This window comes from Eucyclogobius newberryi, unplaced genomic scaffold (genome assembly GCF_026437365.1).
Source record: "Eucyclogobius newberryi isolate DKJ021-1_F unplaced genomic scaffold, fEucNew1.0.hap1 SCAF_6, whole genome shotgun sequence".
In the NCBI taxonomy this organism is placed as follows: Eukaryota; Metazoa; Chordata; class Actinopteri; order Gobiiformes; family Gobiidae; genus Eucyclogobius; species Eucyclogobius newberryi.
Window position 1 is genome coordinate 23,309,875 of NW_027316278.1, and position 25,236 is coordinate 23,335,110.

At 38.7% G+C, this 25,236-nt stretch overlaps 5 protein-coding genes across 6 annotated transcripts; 4 read left to right on the forward strand and 1 right to left on the reverse strand.

Moving 5' to 3' along the window:
• Nucleotides 1–1,720: 1,720 nt before the first annotated feature.
• mboat4 (membrane bound O-acyltransferase domain containing 4) lies at nucleotides 1,721–3,113 on the forward strand. Its single transcript, XM_072433887.1, has 3 exons — nucleotides 1,721–1,842; nucleotides 1,909–2,133; nucleotides 2,261–3,113. The coding sequence occupies exons 1-3, from the start codon at nucleotides 1,721–1,723 to the stop codon at nucleotides 3,111–3,113; spliced, it is 1,200 nt and encodes a 399-aa protein (XP_072289988.1).
• coq2 (coenzyme Q2 4-hydroxybenzoate polyprenyltransferase) lies at nucleotides 3,044–6,410 on the reverse strand. The gene is made up of 7 exons (XM_072433569.1): nucleotides 5,972–6,410; nucleotides 5,723–5,889; nucleotides 4,768–4,889; nucleotides 4,581–4,666; nucleotides 4,195–4,328; nucleotides 3,456–3,644; nucleotides 3,044–3,361 (listed from the first exon to the last, which is right to left on the reverse strand). Exons 1-7 carry the CDS (start codon nucleotides 6,270–6,272, stop codon nucleotides 3,248–3,250), a joined length of 1,113 nt encoding a protein of 370 aa, XP_072289670.1. The 5' UTR covers nucleotides 6,273–6,410; the 3' UTR covers nucleotides 3,044–3,247.
• Nucleotides 6,411–6,848: 438 nt separating this feature from the next.
• LOC140346535 (zinc finger protein 462-like) lies at nucleotides 6,849–15,302 on the forward strand. Its single transcript, XM_072432650.1, has 11 exons — nucleotides 6,849–6,952; nucleotides 7,249–7,305; nucleotides 7,385–11,952; nucleotides 12,023–12,303; nucleotides 12,992–13,110; nucleotides 13,221–13,331; nucleotides 13,411–13,648; nucleotides 13,728–13,870; nucleotides 13,949–14,172; nucleotides 14,265–15,012; nucleotides 15,086–15,302. Exons 2-11 carry the CDS (start codon nucleotides 7,296–7,298, stop codon nucleotides 15,208–15,210), a joined length of 6,567 nt encoding a protein of 2,188 aa, XP_072288751.1. The 5' UTR covers nucleotides 6,849–6,952; nucleotides 7,249–7,295; the 3' UTR covers nucleotides 15,211–15,302.
• Nucleotides 15,303–16,054: 752 nt separating this feature from the next.
• mfsd10 (major facilitator superfamily domain containing 10) lies at nucleotides 16,055–19,067 on the forward strand. 2 transcript variants are annotated; one of them, XM_072433630.1, is made up of 13 exons: nucleotides 16,055–16,119; nucleotides 16,416–16,582; nucleotides 16,786–16,882; nucleotides 16,960–17,063; nucleotides 17,147–17,305; nucleotides 17,394–17,591; nucleotides 17,768–17,864; nucleotides 17,933–18,044; nucleotides 18,142–18,250; nucleotides 18,326–18,416; nucleotides 18,534–18,581; nucleotides 18,656–18,745; nucleotides 18,825–19,067. In XM_072433630.1, exons 2-13 carry the CDS (start codon nucleotides 16,430–16,432, stop codon nucleotides 18,935–18,937), a joined length of 1,371 nt encoding a protein of 456 aa, XP_072289731.1. In that variant the 5' UTR covers nucleotides 16,055–16,119; nucleotides 16,416–16,429; the 3' UTR covers nucleotides 18,938–19,067. The 2 variants fall into 2 exon arrangements, with proteins under 2 accessions (XP_072289731.1, XP_072289732.1); XM_072433631.1 differs by having other exon boundaries at nucleotides 16,059–16,115.
• Nucleotides 19,068–20,280: 1,213 nt separating this feature from the next.
• On the forward strand, nucleotides 20,281–25,161 carry secisbp2 (SECIS binding protein 2). The gene is made up of 16 exons (XM_072432994.1): nucleotides 20,281–20,410; nucleotides 20,483–20,540; nucleotides 20,602–20,759; nucleotides 20,845–20,923; nucleotides 21,005–21,111; nucleotides 21,227–21,373; nucleotides 21,435–21,524; nucleotides 22,052–22,135; nucleotides 22,197–22,326; nucleotides 22,394–22,557; nucleotides 23,439–23,562; nucleotides 23,635–23,791; nucleotides 23,879–24,099; nucleotides 24,184–24,338; nucleotides 24,415–24,589; nucleotides 24,679–25,161. The coding sequence occupies exons 2-16, from the start codon at nucleotides 20,489–20,491 to the stop codon at nucleotides 24,798–24,800; spliced, it is 1,965 nt and encodes a 654-aa protein (XP_072289095.1). The 5' UTR covers nucleotides 20,281–20,410; nucleotides 20,483–20,488; the 3' UTR covers nucleotides 24,801–25,161.
• Nucleotides 25,162–25,236: the final 75 nt, after the last annotated feature.

The window sequence follows — 25,236 nt, forward strand, 5'->3', positions numbered from 1 at the left end:
TGAATGTGCACTGTGTAACTTTTATGTCTCCATGTTTATTGATCAAATAATGATTTATTATCATTATTTGGCTTGGAATTTTCCATCCACAGTATTTCTGGCTTTCAGATAACATACCAACATTCTGTTGCACCGACCAGGTGCTGGCCATATTCCATATTTCATATTACATATGGGAATATTCCATATGGGCATATTCCATATTCCCATATTTAATATTCCCATATGGAATATTAAATATGGGAATATGGAATATGACATCATCACATTCTAGAACCTGAAAACCACCAACGGCATTAACCTTATCTGTCTCCATGGAGACAAACAGGTCACGCACCATTACAGGTCAGAACAGTGGACAGTTGACAGTGCTGAAGACTGTATGTTTTTCGAGGTTTGTATCTCTGTAAAGTACTGTAAAGAAATAACATCTCCATGAAGAAAGCAGGCAATAACCCTCAACCAGAAAAATTACACAGTCCACCTTTAATTGACAAAAAACATTGGCAATGCAAGTTTATCTATAGTGCACACTTCATACACAAACTAATTAAAAGTGCTTCACATAACAGAAACAAATATTAAAATCACAATGCAAACATATACAAATATAAATAATCATTATTAAATGTACTTTAATATGTACATATAAACATATCTGTTTTTGGTCTAAATTTGAACACTTTCAGAGAAGAGGCCTGTCACATCTTCTGTTAGACTGTTCCAGAATTTAGCTTGTGTAAACCTGAAAAGAACATGAACATACAAGTCAGTGGTTAATTCAAAACGCAGTACAGAAGCATACTGTTTGTTTACACATTTGTAAAAAAAACAATCTAGTCAAATTTAAGTTTAATATTAGAAGATAATACACAAGTAGTGATTTGTATAGTCTACAAGCACTGGAGAGGACTGACAGGTGGGTGCTGTGGGTGGGATGGACGTCCAAGATGACATTTTTGTGATTCTGTCCATATTGTAAATTTTGTCTTGTCAAATTTGATTATTATTTTCATATTATTTATATTTTGTATTTATTTATCTTTATTTTTTGTTGTATGATTATATGTCTTATTCTTATCTACAGTAAATCTAATTATTATCCTCACACCCAGACAGCCCAGGACAAGGCAGCACTGCATGGAGAATAGCACCTCTTTTGTTGAGGTGGTAACGATTAAAAGTCTATGATTTTCTCATTTTTTGGCTTGGTCAAATCATGAATGGTGAATAAATATTTTACTAGTTCAAGGTAAATACCAGTAGTGTGGGTTTTTTTTATTTCAAAATATATATTGAATCTTCAACAATGTAACAAAAACATATTTGAGAATTGGTTGGGCATTCGGATTGCTTTGGCCTCCTAATCCATTATATATTATTCATACTGTGAGCCATATCTTACCTTGTGCATGTAGCTAACACAAGATATTATCCATTAACTTGTGAAATTATGTTTTAGTTGTTGATTGTAAATACACACACGCACGCACGCTGCTGTCTCATTCAGTCATCTTTTATTTAAGTACATCTCGTGTCAATAGGCAACAATCAGGATGTTTCCACAGTTGCTAAAATATGGAATGAAGGATATTTGCTTTACCTAGGTTACCCTGCTGTGTCCCTTTAGTGTTATCAGCATTTATTTATCAGGATACACCTACATCTGGCATATAAACCTGACATCCATCCTACAACCCAATATCATTGTGCAGACATAATGACTTTGCCGAGTTGGTTCTGGGATGATCGTCATTTTTTGTTGCAGCAATGTTTTTCTATACCATTTGGATTTTTATTTTATTTTCTAGCAACATATGGTTTTCTGTCCTTGAGGTGCAGGTGTGTAAAGCATACTTCTTTACAGGGCAGTATAATTTATAATAAAACGGTTCATTACTTCTAAAGGTACCTGTACATGTGCATTGGAGGATGTGTCCTGGCAGTGATCACAATGGGAATTTACAGTATGCTGCTGTTTACAACAGTCTGTATCTTTGTTCTGCTTCTTTGTACTGTGGACCAGCACTGCATTCACACCTGGGTGCTTGGAATACAGATGATATGGCAAACATTTTGGCACATCTTTCTACAGTACAAAGAATTCTATCAGCCAGACTCTGACAACCGGAGGTGGGCTATCATTTTAAAACACTATATAATATACGCCTCCTGGTGTTAAAATGTGTCATTGCGTGTTAAAGTTATGAATTTGAAATGAACAGTGTTATAATGGCCCAAAAATATTCTGTTCTTGCAGGCTGGTGTTGGCTGTGTCTTCGTTGATGCTAATCACACAGAGAGTTACCTCCATCTCTATGGATATCCAAGACAAAAGACTAAGACTGTCCTTAAACGGTTTATCATGTAGTGAAACCATTGAAGTGCTTCTTCCCGTCATCAGCTATATTTTAAATTTCACTACTTTACTCGGTGGACCTTTGTGCATATTTGCTCATTTTGTTTCATTTATTGAAGTGATTGATGTTAACCCGTCACCAAATCCACTAAGTGTTGTCTGCTTTAAATTGATGCAGGTGTTTTTACTACAATATTTAAGATACAGTTTTCTGTGCATGATAAAATATACATATAATTTCAACTTTGTTTACAGTGTCATTAACATGTGGGCAATGGCAATGGTTGTAAGATTGCATTATTATGCTCATTGGCGGATAAGTGAATGCCTTAATAATGCTGCTGGACTTGGCTTTTGTGAGACAGATTCTGGTTGCATAGACTGGTGTGGACTATCTGATGGGGACTTCTGGGTAACGGAGTCTTCCAATTCTATATCTGAGTTTGCTCGAAGATGGAATACAACCACAGCATCTTGGTTGCGAAGACTGGTTTATAAAAGATGCAAATATTTTTCTTTGCAATTGACTTTTGTTTTTTCCTTGTGGTGGCATGGGCTGCATATCGGTCAATGTATAGGCTTTACAATTTGGGCAGCAACTGTAAGCATAGACCAATACATTCAGAGAAACTGGTTGCCAAAGCTTTCATCGTCTTGGATGAAATCCATATATGGTACTTTGAGTTGGATTGTCACCCAAATTATCATTACCTGCATTGTTATTACAGTAGAATTTGGACTTGTCAGGTTTTGAAACTGTGCTCATGTCAAAATGACATTTCGCTAGTTATAAAAAAGAAAACATACAAAGGGATTAAATAATTATCAGATATACATTTTTTATTAAAATGTTACATTATATATATTATATTGTATACTTAACATATTTTATTTCCATAAATTTCCTGTTACAATGCCCAAAAACAGCAAGAGTCCAAGGTTTCTATTAGACACAAACTTCTCCCAGCAGTCCTCTGGTTTGTTGATGTCAAGTGTATATATCTATAGAAACATAATAATAATAATAATAATACATGAATATATGTGTTGTTACATAGCAAATCTAATGCTGTACATGGCAATTGTATTCAGTTACCTGGTGGGCTAAATGAATGGCCACAGTCGACAGTACAGCATAATAAGGAAGGGTCTGCTCTGCGTTGATCCCTGTCACAGCCAGGCCTGAAATCATAGCGACTGCAAAGCCACTCAGCCAAGGCTTAGTTTGTTTCTGGAACCTCAGCGCAGTGGACCGGACTCCAACTTTAATGTCATCCTCTTTGTCCTAGAACACACAATAATAATAAACATAACTTCTGAAGAAATAAGGTATATGATTATATTAATGTCTTTTTTCATTCAACAGCTTGGCAGGTTTAGCAGATCAAAGTATTGTTGTTACTAAAATTCCAAACTCAATTCCATTCTAAGGATACCATTTTTTATACAAAAGATTATTTATTTTAAGATTAGATTATTATTATGATTACTATTAAAGATTATTATTTTACTTTCAAAACTTCAGTACATGTACATAAAGTATTAGAATGTGCTCTTCTAAAAGTTCTGATATGTAACAAAACTATTCTAAAACAATTCTGTCCTAGTTTTGTCCCATTTAAGTTCTTAGTTAAGCTTAAAGCCTTTTGTTGTATCCTGCCTTGTGTTAATAATTTTGATGACAATTTTGACTGGCGTGTGTACTGATCACGTATGGACAGCAAGACATCTGAACTACACGCTTAAACATTTTATGCCCCTGAAACATCTGCAATGCATACCAAAGGTTTCTGAGTGTTTAAAACAAGTTCTTACAACAAAAGGCTATTATTTACCTGGTGAGCATATATGGTGTCATATATCAGCGTCCACATCACTCCTGAGCAATACAGCGGGAGACAAACTGACCAATCACATGAACCTTTAATAGCGGACCAACCAAGCAGTGCTCCCCAGTTGAAGGTGAGTCCTGGGGAAATTGAAACAGAAAAGTAAGTAAAGTAAAGTAAAGTAAAGTAAAGTAAAGTAAAGTAAAGTAAAGTAAAGTAAAGTAAAGTAAAGTAAAGTAAAGTAAAGTAAGTAAGTAAGTAAGTAAGTAAGTAAGTAAGTAAGTAAGTAAGTAAGTAAGTAAGTAAAGTAAGTAAGTAAAGTAATTAAATAAGTAAGTGAGTGAGTGAGAAATCATTGCATTTGAAGGAACAAGTATAATGAGTCTATGTACCTAAAACCAACTGTGGCCAATAAGTGATTCTCTTCATTAGTGGGTAGGTGACCACAAGGCCCAAAGACGCAGCACCGAGAACTATACTGTACAAACAGAAATGAACACAAAATGAGTTAGTTACTTGATCATTAGATAATTACAAAAGGCTTAATGGCATTAACACCAGGCTAATCAGAAATAGCACCTGTAATTGTTAAGACACAAAAGAACCCCAAGGGCCAAAGAAAGCTGGCCGCCCAGAAAGACAAGTGCCTGAAACCGAGATATCTCCCCTGAGGCAATGGGTCTTGTTGCTGTCCGTGCCACCTGCAGCAAAAAAACAAAACCAAAAATATAAAAATGTGATAATGGCTGTTTAGAGTAGGTACTTGTGAAATTATCTGAATAAGAAATGTTACTTGTTGTAAACGAAGCATCTTTTAGGAAGATTTATAATATAATAATTAACGATATATAGCACACTAGCAGAGGTGGGCAATATATCAACATGTTGATAATATTGTAAATGTTATTTTGAAGATATGTGTTTATAGTAAAAATGTTACACAAAGATGGTGATATTGTTGCACTTTATGTGGGTAATTTTACAGACATTTCACATTTGTCTTATAAATAAGTATGTCCACCTCGACAAATATGTTAAAGACACATTTTAACACATTTCTGTTGGATTGGCATAATATTGACAGATTATATAATATATCTAATATAAGAAAATACAATTGTCATTATGGACAATACTGCAGTGTTTCCCGTGGATTCTGCTGAGACTATGGTGGCAAAGGCGATGCCATTTCTATTTCATACAAAGGTTGGATTATAAATGTCACTTATTGCTTCTATTTAAGCTTTAAATAGTTCCTTTTTTAAACGTGTACTTTCTTTTTTATGTTTTTTTAAGATAATACAAAAGTATTATTTGTCCGACTAGTTTAGTTTGTTTAGTTTGTTTTGGGCGATACAAATTAGACTCATTAGACTTGACCCGAGTTACTTGGAGTGTGAGACAACGCTTAGGAGGTACTCCAGACAAAATGGTGGGAAATCACTCTTTTAGAGAATAGCAAAATGCCAAGATATGTATTGTAACTAACTATAGTTAAAAGAAAATTATAACGCCTTGCTACGACCTACTATACCTTCTTGTCAAAGTCTTTATCCCACATATCATTGATGGTACAGCCTGCCCCTCTCATTAGCAGTGCCCCTGTACCAAATAATGTGAGCATGCCCAAGTGTGGAAGGCATCCTACGTCAGACGCCAGAGCAATACTCCAAGAACATGGAAGATACAGCAGCCATGTCCCTAAAAGACAAACACAACTAGACTGTTGAAAAAGAATCAGCTAAATTAAAAATCATCTCAAAAGGTAATACAGTATACAGACCTATAGGTTTGTCCAGTCTCATTAAACGCAAATACGGCTGGACAGGCGCAGGTGCAGAGTTTACAATAGAAGCTGCTGATAAACTGAAACATCGTCTTCCACTTCGTGCGCTCCACTGTTTAGATGATGAAAATAACGCATTTTGGATGTCGAATACTCTTCTCGAATCATTAAAATGGGGATAGTCCTCTCGTCTGCCACAAACGTTGACAACCCTGTAGGACAGGGGTTGAAAACGATGACAATTCGAGCCACGATGAATCCTCGATATAGTTTTCAAGGTTAACCTGACCAGAATCATTGTGCTACAGAGCTAAGCCACACATTTAGACGAATAGGTCAGCCTCCAAGCAAGAAACAGAGCACGTACGCGTTAACAAAGAAGAAACGTGTCACAGCAATTCTTTTGAGTATGTTGTGTGACAGCTCTATGGATCGTTCACCTCCCCTCATTTAGAAATTTCTATCTGTATCAGTTTATTGTGGAGGATTCAGCGTTAATCCAAACAGTCTACTGTGGCATTATTATTATTATTATTTTTAATAACGAAAAACTATTTCAAAACTATCTATTGCTAGAAGGTGTCGTCTGGCTCTAATATGATATGTAATACGTCCATGGTCTGGCTCCCATGTCTGGCTCCTATGTTATGGTACGTTGTCTTTGTGTTCCGTAGGAAACAAACGACACCCCGGAACCATTTGAACTGACAAAACAATTGAAACATGTGGTTTCAAAAGCTTGTAACGACAAAAAACAATGTTATTAATCATCATAATTTATGTGTGTTATTATTGTCTAAATACTGTAACTTGACTGTTTATATTTTGTAATGTATGGTTATGGGACAGGAAATGGGAGGTCGGACACGGCGCTGTTGTCGCGGGAAAAATGGCGGAAATGTGAGTGGCTGCTGCTGCACTGCAAACAACGAGTAAACCCATTACGTTATAACCTCGTTTTGATGGTGTTCACAATGTGTAAGTACTTAATAGCTCAACATTTAGTCTTTCGGGGATTGTAAGCTAATTCTAGCCGTCAATCATACATTAAAAACAAAGCTTTACCTGTAAGTACTAGTCCCAACCCCAGCGGTCTTCAGCTGAAGGTATGGTGTGAGGAGAAAACGTCGACGCCGTCTTTTTATTTTTGTGCCATACAATAAAACTAAAGGCAAGCCCCCTGAAGTGTAGACCTAAATCACGATTACTTTGTTGTCGTCAATAACACTCCAAAATGGGTCACATTTTTAACTTATTTATACGATTTCTTTTAGGTCCATCAACACCAGCCTGCTTCTGAGGTGATCACAGACAACGCAAGATGCCGAACGGTAGGCGTGTGTGGGTTTTCTGCTTTTGACAGTGAGTTTAATTCCTCTAAATGCTGAAATTCGTCCCTTTTTATCCTAGATTCTGCGCACCATACTTTTGGCAACATTACTCCAATCAAAGCTGCTCCTCAAGACACTGCTATATCCTACAACTGTAGTCACTGTGTGCTTATATTCAAAACCAGGATTTATCTGTACGAACATCTCCATCAGGTTCATGGCCTTTCAGTTGATTCTGCACTGAGAGACTCTGGCCTCAAGTCTGTGCCACAAATTAAATCTAAGCTTGACATCAGTCTTAAACTGGGTAAATCCAAGGCAGACAACAGTCTTAAACTAGGTAAATCCAAGACAGAAAATAGTCTTAAACTAAAAAAGAGAGATTTTGCTTTCAATTGCAAGAACTGTAATTTTAAAAGTGGCAATTGGTCCATCTATTGTGAGCATAAACAACAATGCTCAGGTAGTCCTAACTATGAAAATCGCACCGCAAATCCAAGCTTCTTGATAAATAAAGAGAAGGTCTCTACAGGTACAAAAGAAACAAATCATGAAAAAGCAAAGCGCAAAAGCACCTCAAAAGATGTCAGAGACTATTCAAAGCCCCCACAGACCATCACCAAATATTTTTCGCCATCATCCACACTGAAGTCTGATTGTGATTCTAATAAAGGGGACACGCATACCTTGCGTTTGGAAGAATCTTCTTTAAGCTCATCAGGGGTGTTCCAGGTGACTGCAAAGTCAATAGATTTGGCTCTGGGTTCTATGAGCAATTCTACATCGCACCTGCTCAGTGATTTGGATATGATTTCTGACCCAACATCAGCCAAGCCTGTGGATCCTTTCAAAGAAGTTCCACCAAATAATAATGGAAAGAGAATGGCTAAAGAAGGGGCTGAATCTAATCCTTCTAAAAAAACAAAATTAGAAATAGAAGCCCCATTTGAAAAGCTAAAAACAACTTCTGGCGAACTTTCATTTGAGGTTAGTGATGATGAAGAGGAACTAGATCCTGTCAGCAAAGCGCTCGAGAGCGTAAAAGAGTACTTCTGTAAGCACTGCCAGTATAATACTGCAGACTTGATGCATCTTGTCAGTCATTATGAAGACAAACATCCTTACATAAAATGCAACTCTGTTTACATTGAGGAGACGAGTGACAAGACTGCTATGTTTCGGTGTCTGGAGTGTCCAGTTGAATTTTCCAGTGAAGCTCATCTACATAATCATTACAGCGAGGATCATCCAAATGCCCCTGAAGTATTCAGTCTGAAATTTTCTGAATTGGTTCATAAGTGTTTCATGTGCCCATTTACATCAAAAATACTGCAAAGTTTAAAAGAGCACTACAAGGAGAAGCATCCGTCTCAAAAAGTAGAAAATTCATTATGGTACAGCAAATATTCCTCTCCACAACACGAAGGTTATGTGACCAGTAGGAGAAAATCAGAAGAAGACACAAGCCCTGTAAAGCCTGAAACTGAGAGAACCACCACACCCAGCCAGGACGAGCAGATGCCTTCAGCAGCCAAATCAAACGATGGGATGTTGTATTACTGCGAAAAGTGTCCCTTCAGTCACAAGTCTGTTGTTGTCCTGCATGTTCACTACAAAAAATGCCACCCAGAAGAACCAATTACATTAGATAAAATCAAACATTTAGTTTTTGCTCTCCCTGTTGGAACATCAGAGGAGAAAGCAGGCCCGGAGCAGGATATTTACCATAATTGTAAGATGGAAGACAATTGGGCATCCCCTGTCTCTGATCCAGAAGATGAGGGCAATGCAGTCGATCATGATTTGCCAGCAGCACCGAATACTCCTGGGATGGACCATGCCACAGCCTCTCCAATTGGGAAGATGTTTTACTGCCATCTTTGCACTTTTTGCAGCGCCAATATAAGAAGTGTAGTTTCTCACCATAATGCAAAACACGGAATAACTACAACAATTGAAGACATCCTACACCACTCTGCCGAGGTACACCACTCTGCAGAGGTTAAGAGCAAAAATGTGGTTACTGTGCATAATTCAGAGACTAACCTATTTGCACACCCACAGGATCTGTATTATTGCAAAATGTGCAACTATGGCAATCCTACTTTAGTAGGAATAATGGGTCACCAGAATAAGCTTCATCAAATCACTGAAGTAAAACAAAGTATTTTTGAATATACGATCATGATTCGTGATCAAATTGAACAATCAAAATCTCATCCAAGGGACTCAGTTCTTCCTTCAGGACTTCCTCTTCCTCTGGTTCAAGGTGACACTGCGTTGGTTTTCTGCCATTTTTGCAATTACAGACATAAAAACTTGCATGTACTGACTGGACACTACGTAAAGTCCCATAGAAACTTTCGGAGGACACCACAGGAAATTGCAGAGTATTCGTCTATTGTTTGTGAGCGGTTAAATGCAAGCAATCGAATAACAAGTCAAGAAAATCAGAAAGTCACTGATGCAGATACACACAAAAAATATAAAATTAAAACAACCAATGTAAAACCTGTACTTGGGCCAGAGACCGAAGTAAAACTAAAGTGCATACAATGTTCGTATGGGACAAGTCATTTATATCTTATAAGAAAACATCTTCAATCAGTTCACAAAAATAAACTGTCTTTATCTGACATTGTGCAGCTTTGTGGCTCAGATGCAACTTTTCAGCCTGGATACCACTGTGATGTTTGTACCTTCTGGCACAAAGATCCGAAAGCGGTCAGACACCATTGCATGGACAAACATGCACGAAGTTTAAGCAGTAATAAAATAAGCACGTCAATGTATTTAAGCCCAGACTTATGTGATCCCAAAAACAGAGGCAATGCTTTGAACATTAACCCCACGGAAGCAAAGACTGATTCAAACAAATTACAAGACACAGCTGACGATGATGCGGCTGCTGCGGCTGATGATGATAATGACGATGATGAAGGCTTTGACACATACCAAATGCCTCTTGATTTTGACAATGTAAATGTTTCAACTGAAGAGGCAAAAGAATATAGTTGTTCTTATTGTCCTGCAAAATTTGAACATCGCGGTGGTCTTCTAATTCATATGGGAATGAAACACCGTGAGGAGACTAGTGACAAAATGCCACAAGAAGAAATGGCCCAGCGGACCCAAGCTTTTAAATGTCACAGCTGTAGCTATGTGAATAACATTAAACAGGGTGTCGTTACGCACAATCTCATGAAGCATCCCAACAAAGCATTGAAGCTTTACAGCATCTATGTTGAGCGCGAACATCTCAGAAATGTGGAAATAAAAGTTAAAAATGGCACATGGAAATTTTGCGGGTTCATGTGCAAAGATTGTTCTCAAGTTTATCCATCAAAGGAGAAGATGAAGTTACACCGTGAGACTCACAAGCCTCCGACTGTGCAAAATAAAGATGAAGAGATTTGGTGCCAACATTGCGGTTTGTACTGTTCCACGGCAAAGGAGCACACTGACCATTTGTGCGTTTGCCACAAGAATAGCAGTAGAAGTATGTTCCCTTGTGCTCTTTGTCCGGACGCCTTCATTACAAAAGTCCGCCTTGGAATTCATTATACGAAGAAACATGGAAAAGAGGCTTTTTTTAAACACTACGCACCTCTATATAACCAGCCATTGGTGCAGTCAAAAGCTACAGCTGCTCAACTTACTCTCCCAACAAAAAGTCAAATGGTGCTGATGTACAAGTGTCCAAGCTGCCGGTATGCCAATTCTAGTTTTCATGGGACTCTGACCCACTGCCAAATGCGACACCCGAAGATTGTAGTCAGGGCAGGCAAGCTTAAAACGATTGAATTAGATGTGGCAAATTTGATTGGATGCCTGACTGAAAAGGCAAAGAATTTTGGGGGGTATCGGTGCAGAAAGTGCTCCCTGGTTTATGGTGGACTGAAGAAACTTAAAAGACATTGTGAAATTGACCATAATCCAAATGATCAAACCACCTCACATTACAATGCGGTGTCGTCAGCGTCTGAGACCGCCGCTTCAGGTCAAACAAACCTCGTGAGCAAATTTCGCCATTACTTCAAGTGCTCCCTGTGTTCTTATTCAACTTCAATCCTAAAGCAACTTGGAAACCATTATATGCAAAGACACGGAAAATCCTCCTATATCAAATTTTATTCGCCACTTTTCCACCAATCAAATAAACCAAACATGCCTTCCAAGCCTGAGGAAATGGAGCAAACTGAAGATCCACTGGAACAAGCAGAAAATGATAAGACCACCATCCCACAGCTTGTTTACAAGTGCAGTGTCTGTTCTTATGGCTCTCCATATCGAAGATACTTGATCGCTCACTTCAAGAACAGACACAAGTATGATTCACAAGCTGTCTACAAGCACATGGAGAAGTACAAGAATTATAAAGCAACAGTGCCCAGCTGTCAGTTCCCCTGCAGAAAGTGCAACGATGTGGTGTTAGATTCAGATGTGAAGCTTCTGGCCCATTACCAAACATTTCACACTGGGATGCAACTAGACTTTACAATAGTCGCAGAACGAACAGACAGGACAACAGGAGTTTTCAGGTGTAACTACTGCCAAAAGAAAATCTACGGGATTAAAAACATATGCAAACACCTGGATCAACACAGAGCAAGTTTTCTGAAGAAGGGAAAAAAACTGAAAAGCAAGGTAAGTGAAAGTTTATTTACAGATCTGCATTTCAGCAATAATATACTGACATGTACTATCGTTTCTCTAGGTTTCTGAGGAAAATGCACTCCCTAGTTTGGATTCAGTTGAAGAGGAGACTGGTTTAAATGTGACCAGTGAAGAGACGTTCATCAGTCCTCCTGCATCAGCCTCCCCTCGTTGGGGCCCTGAAGGGCCAGAGGTATTCGAGGACGAGCCCAGTGACGTCACACACAACTGCCAACGCTGTAAGAGGTCGTTCAAGTCCCTCAAAGGACTGCGCTCGCATGAACGCAGCCATGCAGCTTTAGCAGCTCTGGACAATGCTACTGCCTTAGACTACCCTGAACAGTAAGCAGTTTTTGTTTTTATTGTTAAAAATCCTCAAGTCAAAAGTGTAATTCATAATAGTGATGAGTGTGTTACAAAAGATACTGCTTCTTATGCAGACACATTAACACGACACTGGACTCCAAACTGTGAATACTTAATGTGCTCTGACAATCAACAAATAAAATCAATTAAGTAGGCTGTAATAAGTCAAAGACACACACACACTCCAATTCCAATATACATGAAAAAGATACCTGTCAGGGAAAGTAGTCCTTATTCTGATACTGTAAAGGTAAACTATGTAACTTGTGGGGAGTTGTTAGGAGGGAGTTACTGGTGGGGACAAGTTATTTCTTTGCATCTTTGAAGTGTTATTTTTTGCCTGTGATGTTCCACAGTATTGCATTTAACTTTTCTATCTCCATTGAGATAAACGGGCAACGCCACATTACAGGTCAGATCTGTGTAGAGGCGACACCACTCACAGTGATAATGTTTTTCATTGTATTTTTAAGCAAAAAAAGCGGCTGTAATTGCACGTCAAAGAGAAAAGTTTAGGGCACAGTCCAATAATACTGTGGAACAATCCAGGCAAACCAGTGCACCTTTCAGTGTTCTCTGTGTGTGTTTTCTGTGTGTAGTGTGTGTGTGTTCTGTTTGTAGACATTTTTTTAAAAGGGTCTCACATTTCCCCCTCCCCCAACAGCATTGATCAATACATAAGCTACAGAACTGGGACTACAAAGCCATTTATGTGCATATTCTGTCCCTATCGAACATCTGTGTTAAGCCTGGGGAAAAGCCATATCATGAAAAAGCATCCACGTAAGTAGAAGACATTTTAGTTGTGTTAGTGTGATACATTTTAATTTAAACTCCAAGCTCTAACTGAATTCAGCTTACCATCTCAACTTCTTCTACTCAATTTGTATCAGATGTTTTGAATTCTTTCGAAATGTATCAACACTTGGATGAAGCAAGACAAAAAGATGAGGCTTCACCAAATTATGTAGCTGACATTAATGCTGATTACGAGGAGCCTGCAAGTAAGTATTACTGATGCGTGAACAAAACTGCTCGACATTGGGATTTGAATCTGTATTTAAGTCTGTTTCTCATCCACAGACTCTTTCCTGGAGCCCCCCGATGTACAGCGCCAGCTAAAACACTACAATGTTATGGCTCGGATTGATCCAGCTTTAAAAATGTCACAAAATATCCAGCTAAGTGACCCAAGGATGCTCCCATGTGAAATGTGCAATTTTAACTGTCAACACTATTCAGCCATGAGACGCCACTACCTGAGGCAACATGGCAAAAAGCTCATCCGGTGCAAGGATTGCAACTTTTTCAGCTGTTTCAAGTAAGCCTTTGCTTCTTCTTGTCTCTTTGAGTAAATGTGTACTAGAAGAACTCTTTGGATTGACTTACTTTTCTTGCAGACAAAACCTGGATCTACATGAGCAAATGGGTCACTCTACTCTCCAGTCCGAGCCCACACACCAGAAGAACCTCTGCTGTCCTTTTTGTCTTTATCAATCAAAAAACAAAAACAACATGATTGACCACATTGTCTTGCATCGCGGTATGTTTTATTCTCAACAAAAACATTTTTTTTGTTCACAAACATGTTTTCTTATGTTTTCTATTCTATTGGTTTTAGAAGAACGAGTTTTGCCAATGGAAGTGCGCAGATCCAAACTGTCGCGTTACCTTCAAGGGATTGTCTTCCGATGTAACAGATGTACATTTACCAGTGGGAGTGCTGACAGCCTACATTCACACATGGCTAAACACAATGACCTGAAACCATTCAAGTGTCGGCTGTGCTACTTTGACTGTACACAGCTGAGGGATCTGGAGGCACACCTGTGTGATAAGCATCAGGTGGGGAATGCCCAAATATTTCATACATTTCTGGTATTGGCATATGAAGAGGTTGTTATTTTTTTGTGAATTATTTGTATTTCATTTGACAGGTTGTTCGAAACCATCAGCTAGTGGGTCAGGTCAGTCTAGATCAGCTGGAAGCAATAGAAGGCAGGGTTTCTCAAGACGATGACGACGATAACGACGACGACGAGGACGACGATGAAATGATGGACAACCCGGAAAACGGTGTGCAAACTACCAAAAACAAAAACGATGAAGGAAACGAGGATCAGGCCGGAGACGCAGACAAAAGCCCTGAAATCCAGACTGTACCTGGACAAAGCGTGGATGAAAGATTTAAAGATCATTCAAATGACACAACCGATGAACACAATGGTGACCAACTGCGAATAAAAGCGACGGGAGATGAAACGGAGAGCTCAGCTGTGTGCATGGGTGAAGAGCAGTCTCAAGACGACTCTCAAAACGTGGAGAGTGAAAGGCAAACTGCGGACAAGTCGGTGGTTGATGTGGCTGCTCCCGATTCAAACAAAGACCCTAAAACAAAGTTAGACATGCCAAATCCACTCCCTGAGAAAATGTCCGACAGTAGCGAGACTGACCTGATTCCTCCCAGCGCTGAAGACCAACACACAATGAAGAGTCCTTATGGAGAAATGCCAATACTCGAAAAATATTTCAAAGAGCAATGTCTTGTTTTTGCACAATCTGGAGAGACCCCTGAGAAGTTGTCATGTTCAGTTTTGAGGGAAGACCGCAACGAAGAGAACGCTAACGTGGCCAACACAGAGAATGGGCTCCAGGAAGCTGATAACTCCCCTCCTGTATTGCTGGGTAAGAATTATTTATTTGAATTAAAACAGTCTGACGCGAGACGTGTTTAATAATCTTGTTTCTTGTGTTACAGCTACTGATGGACTTAGTGCTGTTCATTCACCAGTTGGAGCAAATATGTTTCCTTGTGACCTTTGTGGACGTAGTTTTGCAAACACTTCAGATCTTGAGCGTCACATGATGAGACATGGAATGTAACTGTTTGAGGCAATAAATTCACAATTTGTAAATATATGTTCATTGCAGACCTGATGTAGGGCTTTTGTTCTTTCTATATACTTTTTTTACTTTCACACATTTTCTAGATTTATTGAAGTCTTATGTTGTGTGTATACCTCATGTTTTTACAACTATATTTCAAATGGATTACATTTTAAGTTAAACAGTTCTAACCAAGCCAACCTCAAATGTAATCTAATTCTTGCCTTAATATCTCTAAATCTTAAAAGTGTTCTGTATTACTGAATCCATTTGGTAAATTTTAGTGTATGAATCTATTGGCTTTTATGTTGTATAGCAAACCTACTGTAATACCCCTTTTTGAAATAAACTAAGTCTGGACATGCTGTTCTCTTTTTTTCATATGTATGTTTGAAGCAACCATAGAAACCTGTTCCGGTTGTTTTCCAGGAGAGGAATTACCTTTTTATGATCTCACCCTTATGCTTATCTATATCCTGTGGTGGGAAGTAAAGTACAAAAATGAAGGCCTTACTTAAAGCTTAGAGCTCTGCTTTCTGCTCATTTTATCTGGACTGAAGTTAAAAAAACAAAAACTTGCTCATTACTTGAATCTTGAGTTGTAGTGCCTAAAGGGTGAAGAATACGTAGCATTTTTAGACTAAAGTTAATATCTGACAACGGCACTTACGTACTTTTACTGTTTTTTGTTTTTTTATTCTCCTGTATCTGTACTTGTAAATGTTTCTTCCAGTTCTGTCTTGTCGATGCCATATAATAGCTGTGTGTTATTAAGGGCCCCCGCCGGTGTGAGGGCGGTACTTGGATGGGGCCCGTGCCTGATCCGTAAGAGGACACCTCTTCCTGGTCAGGACCATTCGTAATGGGCTGAGGAGAGAAGTGGAGCTGCGCTGCCGCGGAAAGTAAGTACAACTTGTTGCGTTATTTAGGATGTTTGTATATTTATCAATGAAAAGTATTTTTTATGCAAAATCTGTCTACCTCACTATGACAACTTGATGGGAACAACTGTTCAGAAAGGATGATCAGTTGCCTGTAATGTGTGCATTTTAACATCGTTTCCTTGTTCCTTATAGCACTAACCAACACAGAAGATAAAAGGTGTGTTTTGTAATAACACTATATAGCCTATGAGTTGCCCATATTGCCCAATCATAATTACATGTTGTTGCCATTAATTCTGTGTGTTTTTCTCATAATAGAAAATATACAAAGAATGTCGGATACAAACAGCTCTGAGGAGGAAGGAGGGTCTTTCTCAACCAAAATCATCTACATAGTCTTCATCATCCTTGTGTTGGACCTTCTTGGTTTTACTTTGATCCTGCCTCTGTTGCCTTCAATTTTGGACCACTACTCACAGGAGGAAGTAAATAATATAATATTTACTTTACTACAATAATACTCTTGAGTTGTTAAAAAACAGGGCTGCTGACTAATATACTATGATTCAAACAAAGCTGGTCTTGTGTAGAGAAGAGACACATGACAGTTCAGAGAGCGAGGTGACAGATGCCAGCTCAGTCATGCAGACTTAAAACACACTCTTGTTTTCCTTTCTACCACTTGCAGGATGATGTCTATCAATATATGCAGGGTGCTGTAGACTGGTTTAGGGAATCTATTGGGATTCCTCTTGATAAGAAATACAACACTGTTCTATTTGGAGGTACTGAACCCCGTTTGCTTCAGACGTTAACATTATTTAACCCAGACTATATGATAAGTATTTGTTTGGTTTTGCAGGTTTGATTGGGTCACTTTTCTCTCTGCTCCAGTTTTTGTCCTCACCTGTTACTGGGGCTCTGTCGGACAGATATGGCAGACGCCCGCTGCTAATGGTCACCACAGTGAGTGCTCTAATTGCACAGTAAAAGTATATTTGCACACATTTCTCTTAATATAATAGGGGGAGAAATGCTTTGTGTTTCAGTTGGGGCTCATCTCTTCGTATGCGGTGTGGGCTGTTTCCAGAAACTTCACCATGTTTCTTTTGTTTCGTGTAATTGGGGGAATTTGTAAAGGCAATGTCAGTCTGTGTACTGCCATTGTAGCGGACTTGCCTTGTCCAAAAGCAAGGAACAGGGGAATGGTATGCACAACCTTGATTTAAATTGAATAGTTATTACTAGCTGAATTCATTTGGAGTTTGGTCTTACTTGTGCTATATCTGTCTTCAGGCTGTGATAGGCATTTCTTTTTCTTTGGGCTTCACTGTCGGGCCGTTGATGGGGGCCTACTTTGCGATGAGCTCCAGGACATCAGGGGAAGAAAGTGTATTTCACCAGACCCCCGCCCTGCTCGCTGTGGCCTTCAGTGTGGCTGATCTGCTCTTTATCTGGCTTGTGCTCCCTGAAACACTCAGAAAGGACCACAAGGTAAACGTCAAATAAATGAAGCCCATTGTTTCAAGCACTGCTGGTGGAGACTGTATAATTTCACATTTGTCTTGGCTGAGAGATGACCATATCTGAACTGTATTGGCAACCCTGCAGTAATGTCATAGTATTTAAGATAAAGGCTTATCTTATCTTTAACATTTTCCCCTGCCCAGACGTCTTTTTCTGGCCACTCCAGGGACCTTCTAAACCCACTAGCTTTGTTGCGTTTCTCCGCTATAAGCAGCTCTAAAGAGTCTTCTTCAGAACAAAGTGAGTTTAACTTTTCATGGTGTTGTAAACAATATGTTAATCAACCAACGTCTGCTTGATTTTTGCAGGGATGGAGAAACTAAGAAGATTGGGTCTTGTTTATTTTTCCTACCTTTTTCTCTTCTCTGGTCTGGAATTTACACTAAGCTTTCTGACACACCAGCGCTTCAAATTCACAAGGTGTTTTGCACAATTTATTGATAATTGTATGTATATACTACCACATTAACTTACTTCAAAAAAATAAACTGTCCCTAATCCCTATGTCTTAAAACAGCATGCAGCAGGGGAAAATGTTTTTCTTCATTGGCATCGTCATGGCTTTGATCCAGGGAGGTTATGCTCGACGAATCAAACCTGGAAAACACATAAGGAATGTTCAAATGGTATGACCCAAATAACACTACAGTTTGTGCCTGTTTATAAATGTGGAAATACTAAAATTGATTTACATATTTTAGGCACTGGTAACTTTGATGCCAGCGTTTATACTCATTGGTTTTTCCTGGAATGTAACTATGTTGTACTTTGGCCTGGCTTTGTATTCCTTTGGTGAGTTCTTGGTGTAGACAGGGATTTTCTTTCCCAATATTTTTAATAAATATGAGTTTTGTATTGAATGAGTCAGGTAATGTTTTATTTTCTAATTCTGTATTTTTTTTTTGTCAGCTGCTGCAATAGTGGTGCCATGTCTGTCAACTCTAGTGTCTGACTATGGTAATTTTACCTCAAACAAGCTTTATTATTGTCCCATGTTAAAGTAGCTAATCTGTAATCTTTTTTTTTTCTAGGATCGGTAAGTCAAAAAGGTACAGTGATGGGAATTTTGCGTAGTTTGGGTGCCCTAGCCAGAGCAATGGGCCCTGTTGTGTCGTCAACTGGTAAGGATCCAAGACACAACATTATTCATTTTTGTGACAATGCAAGACATTCTTTCCTAATGTTATTTGTTCTTTACAGTTTACTGGGTTGCTGGAGCCAAGATTTGTTTTATGCTCTCATCTGCATCTTTCATTATTCCTTTGGCCCTTCTAAGTACTAACTGGGGACTAAAGGATGATAAAAACAAATAGCCTTCCACAAATTATGATCTATGATCATTTATGACCAAACTGTTTTTTTTTTTTATAGAGCAATTATTTTAACTCATGAACCATAATTGTGTAAGCATGTGAACAAAAAATAACAAGTCTATAAATATGTTTTTTCTTTAATTATTTTGTCATGTTCCTATTTTCATATTTTTGTAATAAAATAAACAAATTGTGTTTATTATTTTGTATTGTATTTTATATTTACAGTCAATTTACAGTAATATACAGTATATTGACTGTAAACTTTAGTATCAATAATAATAGTAGTAGTACCTTATATATAATAATTATAGTGCAATTACTCACTTTGCCCGTTAGATGTCGCCCATGTCTCCTCTAAACAGTTCCTGATGACGACCTCTGCTCCAGCTGCACTGTTGTTTCTGGAACAGGCTGGAGAGCTAACCCAACATGAATCTAGTGTGAATTTGTGTTTCTACTTTGCGTCAGAGTTCGAAACTTTATATATAAATAATAAATAATGCACTGACGCTGTATATGAAAACTTAAAGATGGACAAGGTAGGGAAATGTTTTCATTTTAGGCTAATGCACGCTAGCTTCTAGCAAGCTAACATGCTAGCACTGTTGTATGTTGATAAAATGTTAAAAGGCACAACGTGTTTGTTAGGCTTGCATAAATTTAAGTAGAATTTGTTTTAACAGGGATTGAAACAAAAGCATATTCTGTTTAATGACAGGTTCTCCATAATGACCAGCTCTGAGATGTTGTGGTCCCAAGTAAATGTAGCAAAGTTTAGTCTTAAGGGTAAAATGAAGGTTCTATTAAGTGCATTAAGCATAATAACTTGAGTTCAGACAATCAACTGTACATTTATTGAAGCTTGCACATTTCCCCACAGCTTTACGCTGCCTGTTTTCTCAGATATTGAAGATATTTCGGAATCAAATCCATGTCCCTCACCCTGGCCCCATCTTTTACCAGCATTTCACAACTAGGCCTTAAACGAGCCTGATAACCTTATTGTGTGTGTGTGTGTGTGTGTGTGAAGCCCTTTAATCAAAGCTGTCTAATAAAATGGGGACATGGAGCTGACCCATTACAGAACTTCTACTACTGACATGTGCTCAACCTTTCTTGTGTTTTAGGAGAGGAACCTGTCTCCCGCTGCACGTGCACCACAGGGAAGACAGAAGAGGGAGCCACTGACAGCTCCACCAGCTACTGTAACTTTACCAAACCCATACCAGTCCAATCCAAGTTTACGAGGGCACGTCTAATATTATTTTTGATGCAGTAACTTTTTTGATGTGATCAGGTTGGGTTGTATGCTAATCTTATCATTGTATACATACCTAAAGGCCACATTCATTGCTGGGCTCATCAGAGAGTGCTGATGACAATTCAAGTTTTGGAAGACATGGATACAACAAACAAAGAGCGAACACGATTTGGCAAAAAAAAGAAACCACAGGCAACCAATCAACTAAGGTTTGTTATAAGTTAACTAATTTGAATGTTGCCAACAAGTTGTTATTGATCATGTTTTGTTTGCGACATAAGACGTTAATGGGGAACTCTAAAAGTCCTGGACACGGGAGAAAGGATCTGAAAAAAAGAGGTTTGTATTAAATATTCTTAATAGACATTGCATACCTCTGACTTGTCTTCCATTTTTACAGGAAGAGAGATGCCAGAATCTGTCACATTTGAAGTGAAAATGGATGAATTTCCAGAGTTAAGCGGCATCTTTGTGGACCAAGCAGATCCCCGTTTTCAGAGACATTGCTGGGGAACTCCTCCTCAAAGTTTGGAAGAAAATTCAGACTCAACATGGAAGGTTTTATACCTCCTCCTGATATATGCATTGTTTATAGAATCGTGTTGTTACGTTATGATTTAAAAATATGTTGTTTTATTCATAGGGGAACAAAAATGCACCGGGAACAAATGATAAGCCCCCACAAATTGATGTGATTCCCAACTCCTCTGCAAATGCAATGGGTAGAGCACCTTTTATGCTCCTTGGAAGGTAGCTGTTGTAAAATCATAAACGTATTGTCTTCTTTATAATGTCATTAACAGTTGAAGCTCGAGAGAGTGTCCCTGGTTCTGTAACAAGCTCCTGGGCTAATATTGCCTCTCAGCCTCCCAAAAAACCTCTTCTGAAAGAGACCACCAAGCTTGCTCAGGTTGGAATTTTTTGTTAACATTTGTACTAAAAACAACGTTAGTTTGGAGTGTTTATGTTAGTCTTTGTTTTGATTGCTTTCTATAATATTCAGACGCATGTTGCTTGTCTTGCAGGTTGATGAAGTACTAGCGCAAGAGGAAGAAGTGAACACAGGCAAGAAAAAGCGAAAGAAGAAAAAGAAGAAGGCAAAGGATGCAGATGAAGACATAGAAACAGCAACAGACAAAAATGCATTATATCAGGACTTGCCAAGGTTTGAGGTAATCCTTTGCAGAGAAATGCACAAGTCTGCTAGCATGAGCTCAATATGTGTCTTTGTAGGACGAAGAAGAGTTTCCTGGCTTGACACCTTCTTTCACTGGGACAGTAAAGTTATTGTCCGGAACCAAAATGGCTAATCTATGCAACAATGTATGTTTCCTTTTATTCTACACTATGTATATGCTTGTCTTTGTGGAGATTTATTTAGCTTTACCAGGAATCTTCTCCACAGTACAGAGCTGGTTCCCTTCATGCTCGTCTCCTGAGTCTTGGTTGTAAACTTGCTCTGCTTCTGATCGCTTGTTTGGCGATATTATGCATATCTGAAGAATATGTGTGCATTTGTTTCCTTCCCGCATTAATTCCGTGCCGTTTTCGTGTTAAATAAGAAACGTAAACGTAGCGGTACGAGTCAGCGCTGCACAGAAAACCGCCTGTGTGTGACGTGGTGGACTCGTGCTGGTAAAAGTTCATCTTCTTGAAACTGGGTGCACCAGAAACTGTTTGAGATGCCCTGGTCTAGGCATAGCAATGGAGACAAGCAGGTGACAGACCGTGCACCAGAAAAGTTACATGGTGCACCTTTTAGTTAGTTATTGAACTACTTTATCCTTGCAGCCATGCACTTGAAGCGATGAAAAAATATTTATAATCTGAAATTTGTTCTTTCCGTTTAGGAAAACCAAAGACAACGCATCCAACAACAGTCTATGGATCAGAAAAACAAAGCCCAAAGTGCGAGGTTTACGGAGGCCCCAAAAGTAAGTCATGTATATATAAATTAAATTACTGATGTGTTGATTACAATTCTTATGTTTGCAGAAAGCTGAAAAGGTTTCGGGTAAGAAGAGTAAAGTGCCTGTTCAGCTTGACATTGGAAACATGTTGGCAGTCCTAGAAAAGAAACAATCTCAAAAAGCCAAGCAGGACATGAAGCCACTTACACTCACAGGTAATGCCTTCATCTCCATCATAAAACTAAGCATGGCTCACACACTTAAAGCATGATGTGGTTTTAGTTGGTGGAGGTTTACCTGTGGTACCTAAGCAACAGCCTGTGCAGAAGAATCCTCTGCTACAAGGGAAAATTGCACACAATCCACTGGACTCCACAAGTCCATTGGTAAAGAAAGGCAAGCAGAGGGAAGTGCCAAAAGCTAAGAAACCTACTGCTCTTAAAAAGGTATTTCACCAGGTATATTAATTCTGTGCAGGTTTTCTGGAAACGGTGTGGAATAAAGCTGAAATCAGACAAAAACTTTGCTTTTTGTTTCTTAAAGTGCTTAAATAAACCTGACTCAGATGGTAACTCTGTTTCACAAAAAAGGTTCAGTCTGAACCAGTTGCTGTGGTAACGGTGCCTCTGAACCTAACCTGGAGCAGGTTTTATTCTTCGAACCCTCCCTCAGTTTAACCTGAGTTTAACCTAAATCGGAGCCTGAAGGAGGTTTCTGTTCACTTCCTCATTCGACAGGGTGACGGTGGCTCAAAGGTTAAAGCAAGTCGCACTTCCGTCAGTCTGCCCCAGGGCAGCTGGCTACAGAAGTGGCTTACCTCCACTGAGTATGGCTCGAATTAATAATATCTACATTGTAGTGCTAATTATTTTACACAAATTACTTCCATAAATTTGCACAAACATGTATTGTAAACATTATATTACTAATTAGTTGGTTACTTAATTTAGATTAAAATATGATTATTTATATAAATACAGTTAATACTTTAATGCACAACTAAATTGTCTATTGCGTTTGTCATCTTCAGTCTTTCTATCTAGAAATCTGATCTTTTATAAATGTATTTAACAACATGTACTCCTCCACAATTCTCTCATATTAAACCTGAACAGATCTGTCCAAAGCACATGACTTACTGCTCCTCTTGTTTACCGTTGCCCTAGTGAATCGTTCAGTACCTTTGGTAAAGTCTTGTGATCTCTGATAAACTCAGTGAACAAACCTGAAGTTTTCTAACAACACTTGAGTAGTCTCTCAGGGAAGATCAACTCAAGGTTTATTGAAGCTTCTTTATTTTGTTTACTGAGAAATAATTCTGTTGTAGGTTATTTTGAAAGAGCGAGAAGAGAGGAAGCAGAGGCGTTTGCTTGAAGAAAGAGGTGACCTGCCTGAATGCGAGTCTGCACATGCAGAGGAGACGGAAGATGATTGTGAAACAAGTGCCGCAGGTTAGACCAGCCTCATCGAGCCTTTGACTGTTTGAAAGTCCAAATAAACACATTTATTTCATACTTGAACAGACGAGACGTTCAATCCTGCAGAAGAACTTGGCGATCCAGTAGAGATGATTGATGGGGAGAAAGATGTAGAACTGTCCCAAGAACTGACCACTTCACCAACAACAGTAATGATCACCCATGTGGATAAACTGAAAATCCACAGCAGAAAGTTCAGAGAGTAAATACCCAAAACCTGTTTTAAATTGAATACCAATATCAGAGATTAACCTGAAATTTTTAACCAAGGTTTTTTGTGCTCTTGCAGTTATTGCACTCAAATGCTCAGCACAGATGTGGATGAATGTGTGACAACACTTCTGAAGGAACTAGTGCGTTTCCAGGATCGTCTGTACCAAAAAGACCCAATGAAGGCTCGCATGAAAAGGCGAATTGTTATGGGTTTACGGGAAGTACTGAAACACCTCAAACTCAGGAAGGTCAAATGTGTCATCATTTCACCCAATTGCGAGCGCAGCCAGGCTAAAGGTTCTTTTTTATTTCCATTATTTCACAATACCATGAATCTAAAATGCATTAATGTGATCTTTAATCTGCTCCTCACCTTTGCAGGAGGCTTGGATGAGGCTCTCCACACAATCATTGACACCTGCCGTGAACAAGAAGTGCCCTTTATCTTTGCTTTGTCCAGAAAAGTTTTGGGTCGCTGTGTTAACAAGGCCGTGCCTGTGAGTCTAGTTGGAATCTTCAACTTTGATGGTGCACAGGTCAGTTTTATACAGCTGCTGAACAGCAATCTACAGCTTTATATTTCTGATAAAAAAAACTTGGTTGGTTTTACAGGACATTTATCATAAAATGATTGAATTATCTTCGGAGGCCAGGAAAGCATATGAAGTGATGCTTTTGAGCTTGGAGCAGACAGAGTCTGAGACCTCAGCAGACAATGAACAGCCATTTGTATCAGATCTGATACAGACTGATACAATCAGCACTATGTCAGAGGAACCAGAATACAGTAAGTTTTAGTTTAGTTTTGCTCTTCTTTATGAGACTGTTTGTGTACAATGTTTTGGAAACCATAAAATAACTTTTTTCTTTTGTCAGTAAAACTATGGAAGAAATTGTTGGAAAATGAATCCAATACATATGTGAACTTTGAAGAGCAGTTGAGCTCCATGAGCTTGGACCACGAATGCACAGAACTCAGTGAGGAAGGCATGAGCTGACGGCCGTGAAGCCTTTTGAATCTAAAACTGAGCCATTCATTCATTCATTTTCTACCGCCTTTTCCCGTTAGGGGTCGCGGGTCCCAGTGACTTTGGGCCTTATGCGGGGTTCACCCTGGACAGTGGCCAACTCGTCGCAGGGCCAAAACTGAGCCAAATTATGAGAAATAATTTAAATGCTTGACATGATGTACTCTAAAATATAACACAATTCTGAATTTATAAATACTATTTGAAAAGTCCAGACTGGTTAGGTGATGCCAAATGAGAACTATTTGGAACTTGATGGCATAACCCATGACAATCTGACAATGCTCTGACTATAGCAGTATAATCATTTATAGAGATGCTCACAATAAAAACTAGCATTATCTCATGTATCAGTCAAATCATTAAACATTTTATTAAAGACATAGTTAATAGGAAACAGACATTG